The 12,396-nt window shown below is 33.6% G+C and overlaps 3 protein-coding genes across 6 annotated transcripts; 2 read left to right on the forward strand and 1 right to left on the reverse strand.

Annotated features, from left to right (window-relative positions):
- The first annotated feature begins 541 nt into the window (after positions 1-541).
- Positions 542-4,885, forward strand: LOC8268867 (probable pectin methylesterase CGR3). Of its 4 annotated transcripts, none has more exons than XM_015721116.3 (7): positions 542-699; positions 1,393-1,622; positions 1,818-1,857; positions 2,159-2,200; positions 3,211-3,585; positions 4,082-4,137; positions 4,406-4,885. In XM_015721116.3, exons 2-7 carry the CDS (start codon positions 1,503-1,505, stop codon positions 4,556-4,558), a joined length of 786 nt encoding a protein of 261 aa, XP_015576602.2. In that variant the 5' UTR covers positions 542-699; positions 1,393-1,502; the 3' UTR covers positions 4,559-4,885. The 4 variants fall into 4 exon arrangements, with proteins under 4 accessions (XP_015576602.2, XP_015576603.2, XP_048232074.1 ...); XM_015721117.3 differs by having other exon boundaries at positions 1,501-1,622; XM_048376117.1 differs by having other exon boundaries at positions 543-699; positions 1,385-1,622.
- Positions 4,886-5,469: 584 nt separating this feature from the next.
- Positions 5,470-8,910, forward strand: LOC8268868 (protein trichome birefringence-like 13). The gene is made up of 6 exons (XM_002522011.4): positions 5,470-5,962; positions 6,705-6,882; positions 7,137-7,277; positions 7,491-7,611; positions 8,270-8,404; positions 8,571-8,910. Exons 1-6 carry the CDS (start codon positions 5,569-5,571, stop codon positions 8,832-8,834), a joined length of 1,233 nt encoding a protein of 410 aa, XP_002522057.2. The 5' UTR covers positions 5,470-5,568; the 3' UTR covers positions 8,835-8,910.
- Positions 8,911-8,968: 58 nt separating this feature from the next.
- Positions 8,969-12,105, reverse strand: LOC8268869 (branched-chain amino acid aminotransferase 2, chloroplastic). Its single transcript, XM_015721115.3, has 10 exons — positions 11,967-12,105; positions 11,760-11,782; positions 11,232-11,415; positions 10,769-10,945; positions 10,506-10,637; positions 10,268-10,357; positions 10,064-10,180; positions 9,603-9,698; positions 9,389-9,501; positions 8,969-9,292 (listed from the first exon to the last, which is right to left on the reverse strand). Exons 2-10 carry the CDS (start codon positions 11,771-11,773, stop codon positions 9,178-9,180), a joined length of 1,038 nt encoding a protein of 345 aa, XP_015576601.2. The 5' UTR covers positions 11,774-11,782; positions 11,967-12,105; the 3' UTR covers positions 8,969-9,177.
- Between the last annotated feature and the right edge of the window lie 291 nt (positions 12,106-12,396).

Raw genomic sequence — 12,396 nt, forward strand, 5'->3', positions numbered from 1 at the left:
TATGATTATGTAAATGAACTTAAATATAATGTGATATCCTAATTTCCACCTACATTTTTAATTTTGGGGATTTAAAAAATCTAAATTCTTATTTCAAGATTATTATTAAGTTAGAAATTTATAAAATTTATTTATAAATTTAAAATCTATATATTTTGAATAAAGTGAAAATTAATTTAAATTTTTACACGATTAAATTTATATGGAATTAGTTATCATTAAATTAAATTTTATAAATTTTATATTAATAAATTAATATATTCTATAACATCATAATATTTTTTAATTTTATTAATTTTATTATATTTTAATTTTTATATTTATCTCAAATAAAATAAATTGTTTTATGAATTCCAGCTTAGCGAGATAAATCTTTCAATAATTAAAAGGCTTTAGAAATGGGCTTTTCATGGCTATGGACATGTTTCTAGCAACAAGCCTAAATTAAATTAGATCAAACCACAATTTCAAAGGCCAGTAAGCTTGAGAATAGAGTTGTTAATAAACAATTAAATAAGCGAGTTAGTGATTCCTTTTAAATAAACAAAAAAATGAAAAAGGAAATATTAATGAAATAAAAAATAAAGAACACACACAAACAAAAAGGAACTCCGCATGAGCTCAACTGTAAATAACTCCACAAATAGATCTGGGAAAGATCTCAAAAAGCAAACTTGTTTTGCCAATATTTGATCTCAGGTAAGTAGCCAAATTCTGTTGAATTAATTTGAGTTTAACTCTTATTTTACATTTTCTCTAACCCATGTCATATTTTAATTAATCTGCTCCTTTTATTACATGAGTTTCTGGTTAGGTGTTGTTCCCAATCACTTCTGTTTGCTTGCAAAACCCGAGTTATAATGGGTTGATTAAAATATGCTATTTGAAATGGGAATTGCAACGAAGTTTGGAATTAGTTAATTGCTTCTTTTGGTTTTAAGTTTTGGACCTGTAAATCGTGGAGAGAATTATATAGTAGAAAATCTAGTTTTTTTTTTTTTTTGTTTTTGTTTTTGGATTGAAAAGATGATAGTTTTAGAACAATGACTATAGTTGGTAGGATGCTCAAATTAGATGGCCATGTTAAATGGATCATATTGAATTTGCTATCTAAAATGGGAAATTTTTCAGTGACATTATTTAGTTTTTTTTTTTTTTTTCTTTGTTTTAAGTTCTACAGTTATATGTTTTGGAAAAAAGTCAAAAAAATCTTGTTAATTTGATTTAGAAGATTGTCTTTGTGACTAATTTTTGTGAGATGCTCAAATTTGATAACCATGTCAAATGGGTCAGTCCAAATATGCTATTTGAAAGTTGGAGATGGGCAGTGAAGTTTGGCATTAGTTATTATTGTTTTCTTTTAATTGTTTTTCTTTATTTAAAGTTCTGCAGTTATAAGTTTTCAAGGGGTTGTAGGAGAAAATCTTGCTATTTGGATTGAAAAGGTAATATATTTAGACCAATAACACTAGTTTTTACGTGATGCCTAAATAAGATAAGCCATGTCAAGGAGGCCAGGAAATCCTGCTAGACGCTTAGGTGATGGTGGAGGCATCCCTTTTGTTGGATCACATTCAAAATCTCGTTCGTCGCCTTTACTGTCTATTTGCCTTGTGGTTGTGGTAATGTCTATTTCTATCTCTGTTCTTTCTGTTGTAATGTTATATCACAAGAAAATGCAATTGCCTAGAGATCGATTTTTATCATTACCTCATGATGGGGTTTATTGCTAACACCATGTAATTTAAAATTTTCAACTTATTCGATTCATTTTTACTATGATAACTACTTATTAAATTGCTTATTTCTATTTTCAGGGTGCAATTCTTTTGATTATCTATTGCTATAGTGGGTCAGGTTCGCATTTTTCCTGTAAATTTAGTCCTTCATTATGATCTGATTTATGAACTCCATTCCTCCCAACCAACTGCTTGGCTAAGTTTTGGAAAGGCTTTTAAATTAAACTTTCCAAATATTATGAAGTTTTTATTTTTTTTTGGTTGCAGAAATGGCAGTTAAATTCTTCTTTGCTTTAAAAAAATGAAAAAAATAAGTTGAGATCTCCGACTATGCAACAAAATAAAATTACTTCTATTCTTTAGTTTCAATTTTACATTTTGTCATTCTGTACTGAACTTATCAAGAACCATCATGCCAGGTGGACATATCAGTGAAAGAGAAGCTTTCAGTAAAATTGAAGGTAAATTAAGGCACCCTTTCAATTTTTTAAGCCCATTTGTTTTGCAGAAAATACCTTCTAAGAAATTATCTGCATATTTTCCTGTGTTTGGTGTACTGAGGGAAAATGATCAAGAAAAATATTATCCCAGTCAAAGGGAAAACTAAGCCATTATTAAAGGAAATGGCTTTTCCTTTAAAAGAGAGAAGTCAAGAGGAAGTTATTTTCCAGAATTTTTATGGAGTTACAAATATAAATGAAATATTTTAGAAAAACCAATAGCTAAACAAAAATAATTTGGAGCAAAACAATGACAGCTCACAATAATGAGACTTTATCAATGAGATGAGTGCTTTTATGGTATTACCAGTATTGACTGAGATTAAATCAATGGCTGAGATTGAAATAACTAACTAAGACAAACATTACCTATTACTGGCTACTGGGATTGGTCACCAAATGGTTATTGGAATGAAAATATAAAATCTTGATGAGTTTTAAATATTTTAATAGTCCTTTTTACTGAAAAAATACATTTTCCAGAAGACTCCAAACATTAGAAAATTATCTAGATATGTATTTATTAATCCACATGCATATTGTTCTCTGCTTTTGGTCTTGCTATGTAAACTATTACATGTAAAACAATAGTCTGAATCTAATGTCACACTGTTATATGCCAGTTACTGCCAGAATACATGATTGCCATTTGCTAATCTTTTGAAGCCATCAGGCAATATTCCATGAAAGAACTTCTGTAACCATTCCAGCAATTAATTATGGATTTCAACTGGCAGGCTCATCCGTGGAAACCAAATGCTTCTACTACTATATTAGAATTTGCACATTTTTATCCTCTTTAAATAAACTGCTTTAGGATTAGAAATGAATAAAAGAGAAACATTTTAGGTGTCTAAATCTAATAGACTGATTCTGTAGCATTTTACAATGTGTCATGAAATACTGCTGGTATGAGAAAATACTGGATTAAAGAATTTAGCAAGCTGAAAGTTTCAAGTGTGTAAACACAGGTGGTGGGTCATGCACGCTAGAAGTTCAAAGAGCAATACCTCTTCTGAAGAAAGCTTACGGTGATAGCATGCATAAAGTATTGCACCTAGGCCCTGACACATGTTCTGTGGTATCAAAGTTGTTGAAAGAAGAGGAAACAGAAGCCTGGGGAGTGGAACCATATGATTTAGATGATGTGGATGCCAGCTGCAAGAGTCTTGTGCGCAAAGGCCTTGTGCGTGTGGCTGATATCAAGTTTCCACTGCCTTACCGGGCAAAATCATTTTCTCTTGTTATAGTTTCAGATGCGTTGGATTACTTGTCCCCAAGATATCTGAATAAAACACTTCCTGAATTGGCAAGGGTATCTGCTGATGGTGTTATTATTTTTTCTGGTAAGTTGCCTCAATGCTTATGCTTTTCTTCTTTTGTTGGTCTTCTTTCCATGCATTCCTGATATGCAAGAGAGCAAGGAATTGCTTAGTCAACGAGTTGAACTTACTCTGTTAGCTGATGTCCAATTTTAGCTTGTTTACCAAATTTTACATACTTGAGGGTAAATAATCTTAAATTTATGCCACTTTGTAAACTTGTTTATCCACTTAAGGGTCAGATTGCAAATAGATCACCAGAATCTACTGATACCGTTTCTCTAGATGCGTCCAGTGTTCCCATCTCAAAGAGAGATTCTTTCGTAAATTTTTTTTTTTGCTTCTGCTGGGAAACTGTCATCTCAAATAATTGAAATTATGCGCATGCTATATGGAGACATCTGAAACCAAGAGTAGTTCTTTCCCTTGAAATGGTCTTAGCATCTTTCTTCAAACTATAATATCATACAGAAATTATTGATTTGCTGACTTGATTGCTGATATCTATTTCTTTATGTAGGATATCCAGGTCAGCATAAAGCAAAAGTTGCTGAACTATCTAAGTTTGGTCGTCCAGTAAGTAGCCACTGTTAACTTCATTTCAATTTATCCTGGAGTTGCTGTTTGCCTTTTCAGTGGCATTTTCATTGCATCTAGGAGTAATTATCTGCCTTAATTGACTGAATGTGGCTTGAAATCAGGCCACAGGTTGTTCGAAGGTGACACGGATGCCATTAAAGATCACATTTGCATTTGTACTTTAGAACGGATGGTGACAATTAAAAGTACACATGCATAGTTTAGAGATGGTCTAGATTCAAATTACTTTATTTTTTTCTTGTAGGCAAAGTTTCGTAGCTCAACATGGTGGATACGGTACTTTCTGCATAATAGCTTAGAAGAGAATGAAGCTGCCTCGAAGAAGTTTGAGCAGGCTTCAGTTAAGAGATCATACAAGCCAGGATGCCAAGTTTTCCATCTTAAGTCGTATCCTTGAGATCTCCTCATTGTATAATGTCTGTTTGCTCTTTCTGCATCCTGGCGAAGCCATGCCAACGAGCAACCTTAAGCACCCATAGAGTAAATTATTTTGTGGAAATTACACCGATTTTAATTCTATAATCATATGATAGATTTTCTGATTAATTATTTACTGGGAAAGTGAGTTTATGTGGATTGGATACTGCAATTTATTCATATGCCTTTGCGCGCCTTCTTCTTGTAGTTACTGTGAGAGTTCTGTTATTCAGTCCCCTTGAAAAATTTCAGAACTGAGCTAAATTATATTCTTTTAATTACAATGTCAAATTGTTGATTTGTTCTATGGCTGGTAGGCTGCCTTTTGCTTTGTGTTTCTATTCTCTCTATGCTATGAGTTGAATGATGAACTTGAAAACATTCTAGAAAAGGATTCAAGTAGAGGTACTTGCAGGATCAATATTTGTATATTTAGATGATGGGAAATGGTTAAACCTCAATTAAGAGACTATTCTATTGCTATCACAATAGCATCAGTAGTTGTCATTCATTGCTCAAAGATGGTTTTCTTTAGAATAAAATTTATTTTTAAGAAAATGTTAACACATGGGTAATTAACCTTCTTTTTCCCCATAAGAAATTAAAAATATTACTATCTCATAATTAAAATTTTAGCCAAGAACCTCTAAATTTTTTTATTCAAAGATAATTCATTCAATTTTTGTATTAATGTAAATTTTCATCTCATCATTATTAGAAAATTGATATTCTAATTTTAATTGTTTGAAATGCATTTAATTTTCAGATTTGTAATACTTAATATTTTTCTGTTATTTTTTATTTAAATTTAAAATTCTTAGTTTCCACTAAAATACTTAAAATATTATAGGACTTGATTGCACAAAAAAGTCATAATTTTAGATCACATCGTCAAAATGACCAAACTTTTACTTCTAATGTGTCGTAAAAAAAAAAGCTTTATAAAACACAAACGCTAACGTGCGCCGATCTGAACATCCAGTGACAGCCATGGCAACAACAAGAGAGCAAACAAAGAGAAAACTGCCACTTTTTCCCTTATTCTCTCTACTCATCTTCACTTCAATCTTCTTTATCCTTTCTCTTTCAAGAAAACCTTCACTCTCTCGTCAAATTCTCAATGTCAAACCAGATCTTATTTCCGACCGGATTTCACCCTCCGGGTCCTGTAATTACACACACGGGTCATGGATCTACGACCAGAACTGGAATCCCAATAAGTATGATAGCACTTGTAGGGAGATTTTTAAAGGGTGGAACTGCATTGCTAATAATAAATCTAATGCCAGAGATATCGTGAACTGGCGGTGGCAACCTACGGAATGTGACCTTTTGCCTTTTGATGCGGTGTCGTTTCTGGAGAGATACAGAGATGCTAAAATTGGTAACTTTTTTTTTTTCTCTTTTGTGGTGTGGGTTTTATTGTAATTGTTGTACACGCAATTGGGTTTTGTTTGGTTTTTGAGAAATGGTGAAGTGGGAAAGTTTTAGTATTTAGTAAGTTGCTAATTAATGGTTGCTAGCTTAGTGGTGCAAAATAGCACTTCAAATTTAATTTTCTTGAGCTTTATAGTTTTGGCAGCTGCCAATAATAAGAACTTTGTGAGGAATTATAGTGTTAATTACTGCAAAATCATAACTTTATAATCTTTCTTTTTTGAATATTTTTATTTGATATAGTGATATCTCAGTGTGTTACTATGTTGTTTTGTCTGTAGAACTTGTGAGTGCTATGTTATGCAGGATTTATTGGGGATTCCGTGATTTGATTTAAAACAATTGGGTTTTGTTTGGTTACTGAGAAATGGTAGGGGAAAATGGATGTCTTTTAGTCTTAGATTGACCTGCCAATTAGTGATGTATAGGCTAGTTGTGCATAGAGGTTTTGGATTCTTGGGTATCAAATGACAAAATGATATTGCAGGTTTCATGTTTGAATTATAGTCTTGTCAGCTGTCAATGTCAAAGCCTCATAAGAAACTATAAGGATAATTATTGCTAAAAACGTAATTTTACATGTAAAAGCTTGCATTCTTTTAGGGATCTTTCATTTTAAATTATCTTGATGTCTCGATGTGTTACTGTGTTGTTATATTTATAGAACTAATGAATGGTCTACAGTGCAGGGTTTATTGGGGACTCATTGAACAGGAATATGTTCGTCTCTCTCTTTTGCACACTGAAAAGGGTGTCAAGTGAAGTGAAAAAGTGGCGTCCTGCTGGAGCTGATCGTGGGTTTACATTTCTTCGCTATAACTTTACTATTGCATACCATAGAACGAATCTCTTGGCGCGATATGGTAGGTAAGCTATACATGCTATGGTACTGAAAATTGTTGGTCGTTGTTATGTGTGTTATTTTGTATTCAGTTTCAGTCTTCCAATGTGACATTTGTTGCCTCACATTGTATACTATTTTCTTTATTGCTGCTTATGATATGCAATCTTGTTAAGCTTCTTAGTCAACTACTAATATTGTTCACATTCTTTTTCCAGTTAATTTTTTTCTTTTTCCAGTGTGAATTTATCTAACTTTATTCTACTGGACTTCGATGCAGGTGGACAGCTGATGCTAATGGCGGTAAGTTAGAATCTCTTGGATATAAAGAGGGTTACAGAGTTGATGTAGACATTCCTGATGTCACATGGACAGATGCTCCCAGCTTCCACGATATTCTCATCTTGAATACAGGACACTGGTAATTTCATGGTTTACTTGTTACAATTTTCATGATAATTTGGACTGTTGCTGTCAACTTCAAGGAATTTGTCTTATGGTTTACTGTATCATGAAACAAAATGCATCTAGTCATGGATCATGTAAATCCATGTGGTTAATTATTGTTATCTTCAGGATTTGCAGGATATTTATTTTCTATTTACTATTTGTATGGTTTTTATCTTATTAATAGGTGGTGGGCTCCTTCAAAATTTGACCCTGTAAAGTCACCCATGCTTTTCTTTGAGAGGGGTGAGCCTGTAATTCCTCCAATACCTCCTGATGTTGGCCTGGACAAGGTTTTGAAAAATATGGTATGGAGTTCATAAAGTTATAGAATTGCATTTTACAGAGTCGTGATACTGCACACAGAAGTTTTCTGTATGATTAGAGGCTTTATGCTTTTCAAATGTGCACTGATCTTAAGAATTTCCGATAAATAAGAATTTCGGTATGCATTATAGACTAATTGTAAATCTTATTGTCTGAATAAATCATATTAACTTATCTGGTATAAGTATGGAAATACTTCCAGAAATGCTCTCGAGTACATAATATTGTAAGAAACTTTTTTTTTATCTTTTTCCTCATTTGTTGGTACTTTCATGTTTTGAAAATTGGAACACTACTTGCTAATAGACATCACTTATATTCCTTAACAATTGTGAATAGCAAAAAACAAAAGAAGAGGAAAAAAGAAATGCTGACCACCACTGATTGGAAAGAATCAACTGTTATATGTTATTGGATATCCATCCATTTATCTGTATTAAACATGTATTGTATCGGTTTATGAGGTGATTCAAATACTGCTGGATAAAGGGGCAGCAGTTTCTCTCCCTTGCCTCTTACTTTCCTATTGTACAGGATGCATTGCAAATTGGCGGTATGATGCCAAGACAGGCTTGCTTGTGCATCTTCATGCTTTAATTCACATTTTTATATTGTTCATATTGCGCGGCTTTGTTGTAGATGCTGTTTGTTGAGAAAACAATGCATCCAGGTGGGATCAAGTTCTTCCGCACACAATCACCTAGACATTTTGAAGGAGGACACTGGGACCAGGGTGGTTCATGTCCACGAGTACAACCAATGTTGCCTGAGGAAGTGAGTAACATCCAGGATAATGAGCTTGAACAATATACTCTATTGGTCCAAATACTTATTGAATACTTCTGTATACTTAGCCATACATCCTCATATAGTTGTATAGCGTTTCACTTTCATGTCGCATTATTGTACAACATTAAGAGTTGCTTCACTTGCATTTCAGGCTGAAGAACTCTTCTCTATAAAGAATAATGGGACAAATGTGGAAACGCGTCTGGTGAATCAGCACCTCTTCAAGGCCCTTGAGGGGTCTGATTTCCATATTTTAGATATAACCCCCATGAGTGAGTTAAGGGCAGATGCCCATCCATCAACAGCTGGTGGGAAGAGACATGATGACTGCATGCATTGGTGCTTGCCGGGAATTACAGATACTTGGATTGACTTGTTCATTATGCATCTAAACAGTTTAAAGGTTAGAAATTAATGTGTAACTAATTATTCTTTTCAACAAATTTAGTTCTTGAATCGTCGATCTATGATATGATTTACTAAGCGCGCAATTGTTGTGTGTGTTTAAGCACCATAATGATGAAAATGATGAAGCTAAAAAATTCCGAGTGAAGAATATGAGATACTGAAATTTTATTTATTATAATTTTGTACTGCAGTCTTGATGATCTTTCCTTCCTCTTCTGTCCCCGTTATTTATCAATATGGCTTTCTTACAGAATTTTGTACTAGTGAAATAAAACATGTGAACTGGAGAGACCTTGCCTATTGATAACCCACATAAATGATGAAACACAGTTGAATAAGGAGGGAGAAGCTCAATCAATCATCACAGTCCATCCCTTCTTGTCCTCGGTACGACCAGTTTGAATTCCTGTTAGTGTAGCATGCAATTTCTGAGACACAGTTCCTTCTCCTATTTTATACTCAACCCTGCATTGAATTACCAGTCAGTGCAATCCCAAAGCCACAATGAAGGGAATATACTGTTGCCTTACAGTGGTGGTATAAAATGGCAATGGAATGTACCTCTTTCCACGATAGGTTATGCTACTAACAGGCTTAACAACCATGGCAGTTCCTGTGCAGAAAGCTTCATCGGCATCAATTAACTCCTCTAGTGGAACAAGACGTTCCTCAATCTGATAAAGAGCTTGTTGATTACTTGCAACCGCCAACGTGTTTACTATGTAAAAATTGAAGTTAACAAATAAAGTTGCTAGTGAATTGATTAGATAATTACTTGGTACCCAAAATCAAGAGCGATTTCAATAATGCTTCTCCGGGTGACTCCAGGGAGAATAGTTCCAGTTACTGCTGGTGTAGCGATCATATTTCCCTGCAAACGAGAAACAGGGTAATTATTGAAGTAAGAGAACTAAGAACCTTTATAGTTCTGGAAAAGCTTTCCTAGTCCAATTTTTTAGTTGTTGAATCTAACTTGAAAGGCAATATTTTCTTAGTCTTATTTCGTCTGGAGAAGGCACTATCCTTTTATTTTGGAGTTTCACTGAGAAGTTAAATCTAGGTCCCAAATTTACTTGTATTCTGATTAGAAAGATCAACCATTTTAAAGTTGGTTAAGCGAAGCAAGAAAGATATAGACCTAAACTAACATGGAGAAAAGGGATACAAGATAATCTAATAGCCTTCAGGTTCAAAAGTCTGATTTCAAAGTTAGGTTTAAATTGAGTTATTCTGTACCTTCACAACGAATATATTACATGCAGTACCCTCCTCAATATTTTTGCCACCCTCTGCGTCGAGGAATAACACATCAGAGAAGCCTTTTGCCTTTGCTTGGGTACTTGCTTTGTAAACCTATAGTAACCCGAAAGAAAAAGTACTAAAAAAATCAGGAACAAAGCCGTCAATAATGTAACACAGGGGAAGTTAAAACATGCTTACTGGTGAGTAATTGGTGATCGCTTTGATGCCGCCAGTTCCACCTGGAATGGCTCTGTGTACATTTTCTTCTACAAGGAAATGCAAGGGACCCTGTTAAATGATGAAAATAGACATCATCAGATGCATTTACTTCCCTTCAGGTAGGAACAAAACGTTGGCGAAAGTCACTTATTAGGCTTTCATAACGAGAACTATTTGTACAACCTCAAATGAATGGAAGTGAACGAAATAAACCAACCTTGCTGTAATTTCCTACAGGAGAAGCATAGAGCAGAAATGTATACTCCGGTGCTGGCCCTACACCAAGAATTGGTCCAGTTCCCATGAGCAGAGGCCTAATATAAAGTGACCCTTTTCCTACAGGAGGTATCTGAACCCAATTCAGGAAACAAAATCAGAATTCCAGGACATGTAGGGGTGTGTATCTACACTTGCAGAACACATGTATATGTGCGTGGAAACTCTGGAAGATATGGTACAGGGAAATGAAAAAAGCAATACCCATCTCTTGTTGGCCAAGGCAATTTGTTTCACAGCATCAGCAAATTGCTCAACAGTTGGACATGGCATACACATCCTTTCTGCACCCATTTGCATCCTCAGAGCATTCTCCTCCGGCCTGAACAGGCGAATATGGTTGTCTTCTCCTCTATATGCCTTTAGCCCCTCAAATAATCCCTATTACACACAACAGTTTGTGTTAGCATAACAAGTTCAATCCAGTGTTCTAAAACTAAACCAAAATTAGACTTATTCAAATCTCAGTTTGAATTTGAGTAAATCTGTTGCCATCGTAATTCAAGCATATAATTTAAATGATGTGAAATTAGAAAAAAAACAAATGTAGAATTTAATATAGTTCGCTACAAATAGACAGACCGTGATTAAATCTCAAATGCATTTAATTATAATGCCTGAGTTTTGGATTTGAATGTGTGAAATAGTGCAATTACATAGGACTCACTTGCCCATAATTTAGAATTCCTGAGGAAGGGCTCAGCTCAATATTTCCATAGGGAGTGAGGTTTCCTTGTCCAAATGCAAATTTCTCGTCATCAGAGCAACTCATTATGTACATGTAATCGGTTGGAATTATACTGAATCCAAGTTTATCCCAGTTGATTAAGTTGCCATTTTCTCCACCATTGCTGCTTTTATCAAACCCAAAAAAGAAAACGATCACAGTGTAAATTACCAAGGAAAACAAAATTGGCAAACTAAAAGAAATATATAATCTTGTTTTATCTATTTAAGCCTTTCTACTGCCCCTCAAGTGCTTCTAATTAAATTTGTCTTCACCCTTTGTTATACCTGATAAAACAATAAACCAAACAAACATTTATAAAGTAAATTATACTAGAAGGTCTCGGTTTTTGAATTTCATTTCAAAGTGATGCGAAGAGACGGCTACTCCAGCTATTTTAATATTTTAATTTACATGAAAAAATAAATTTATATATATATGTCTATATGGCATATAAAGATAACTAACCTTTTTCTATACATTTTGGTATCCTGAGAAAGAAAAAGAGAAGAAATTAAAGGATGAAGAAGATATGAAAGTGTCACTAGAAATTGTAGAACTTGTTTTTCTTTAATACAATGACATGGTACATATGAAAACAAGAACAGAAAGGAATTTGTAAATATTACTAACACAAGATCAATGGAATCAGAAACCAAGAATGAGAGTAGTAACCTGTTGGTGTAATGAGAAGAGTGTTTGTGTTTTCACAAAGAGGCTGCAGCTTGCAAAAGAAACCAAACAGCAGCTGCCTCTCTTTTACATTAGTGCCCTAACTGCTGTGGCCATGCTTATATTATTCAAGGTTTTTGGGTATCTCACGTGGAACTTACTATATTGAACAAAACTTTCTACCTCGGGCAAATCAATTTCCTTTTAAATATATAATTTCATTATTTAATAATTTTTTAAAAAATAATTCCTTATAATCACCGGACTTTAACGAGGTTGAGAGATATTTAGTGCCGGAGATTGATTTTTCGGTTGTAAAATTTTTATTTTATAAAATATGGTCTTTCTATAAAAACATAATAATTACTAATTATTGAAATTTCTTTCTAAAAAGATATTATATATCTATATTATTTTTTTAGTGTTTATTGTT

Source organism: Ricinus communis, chromosome 6, assembly GCF_019578655.1.
Source record: "Ricinus communis isolate WT05 ecotype wild-type chromosome 6, ASM1957865v1, whole genome shotgun sequence".
Classification (NCBI taxonomy): Eukaryota; Viridiplantae; Streptophyta; class Magnoliopsida; order Malpighiales; family Euphorbiaceae; genus Ricinus; species Ricinus communis.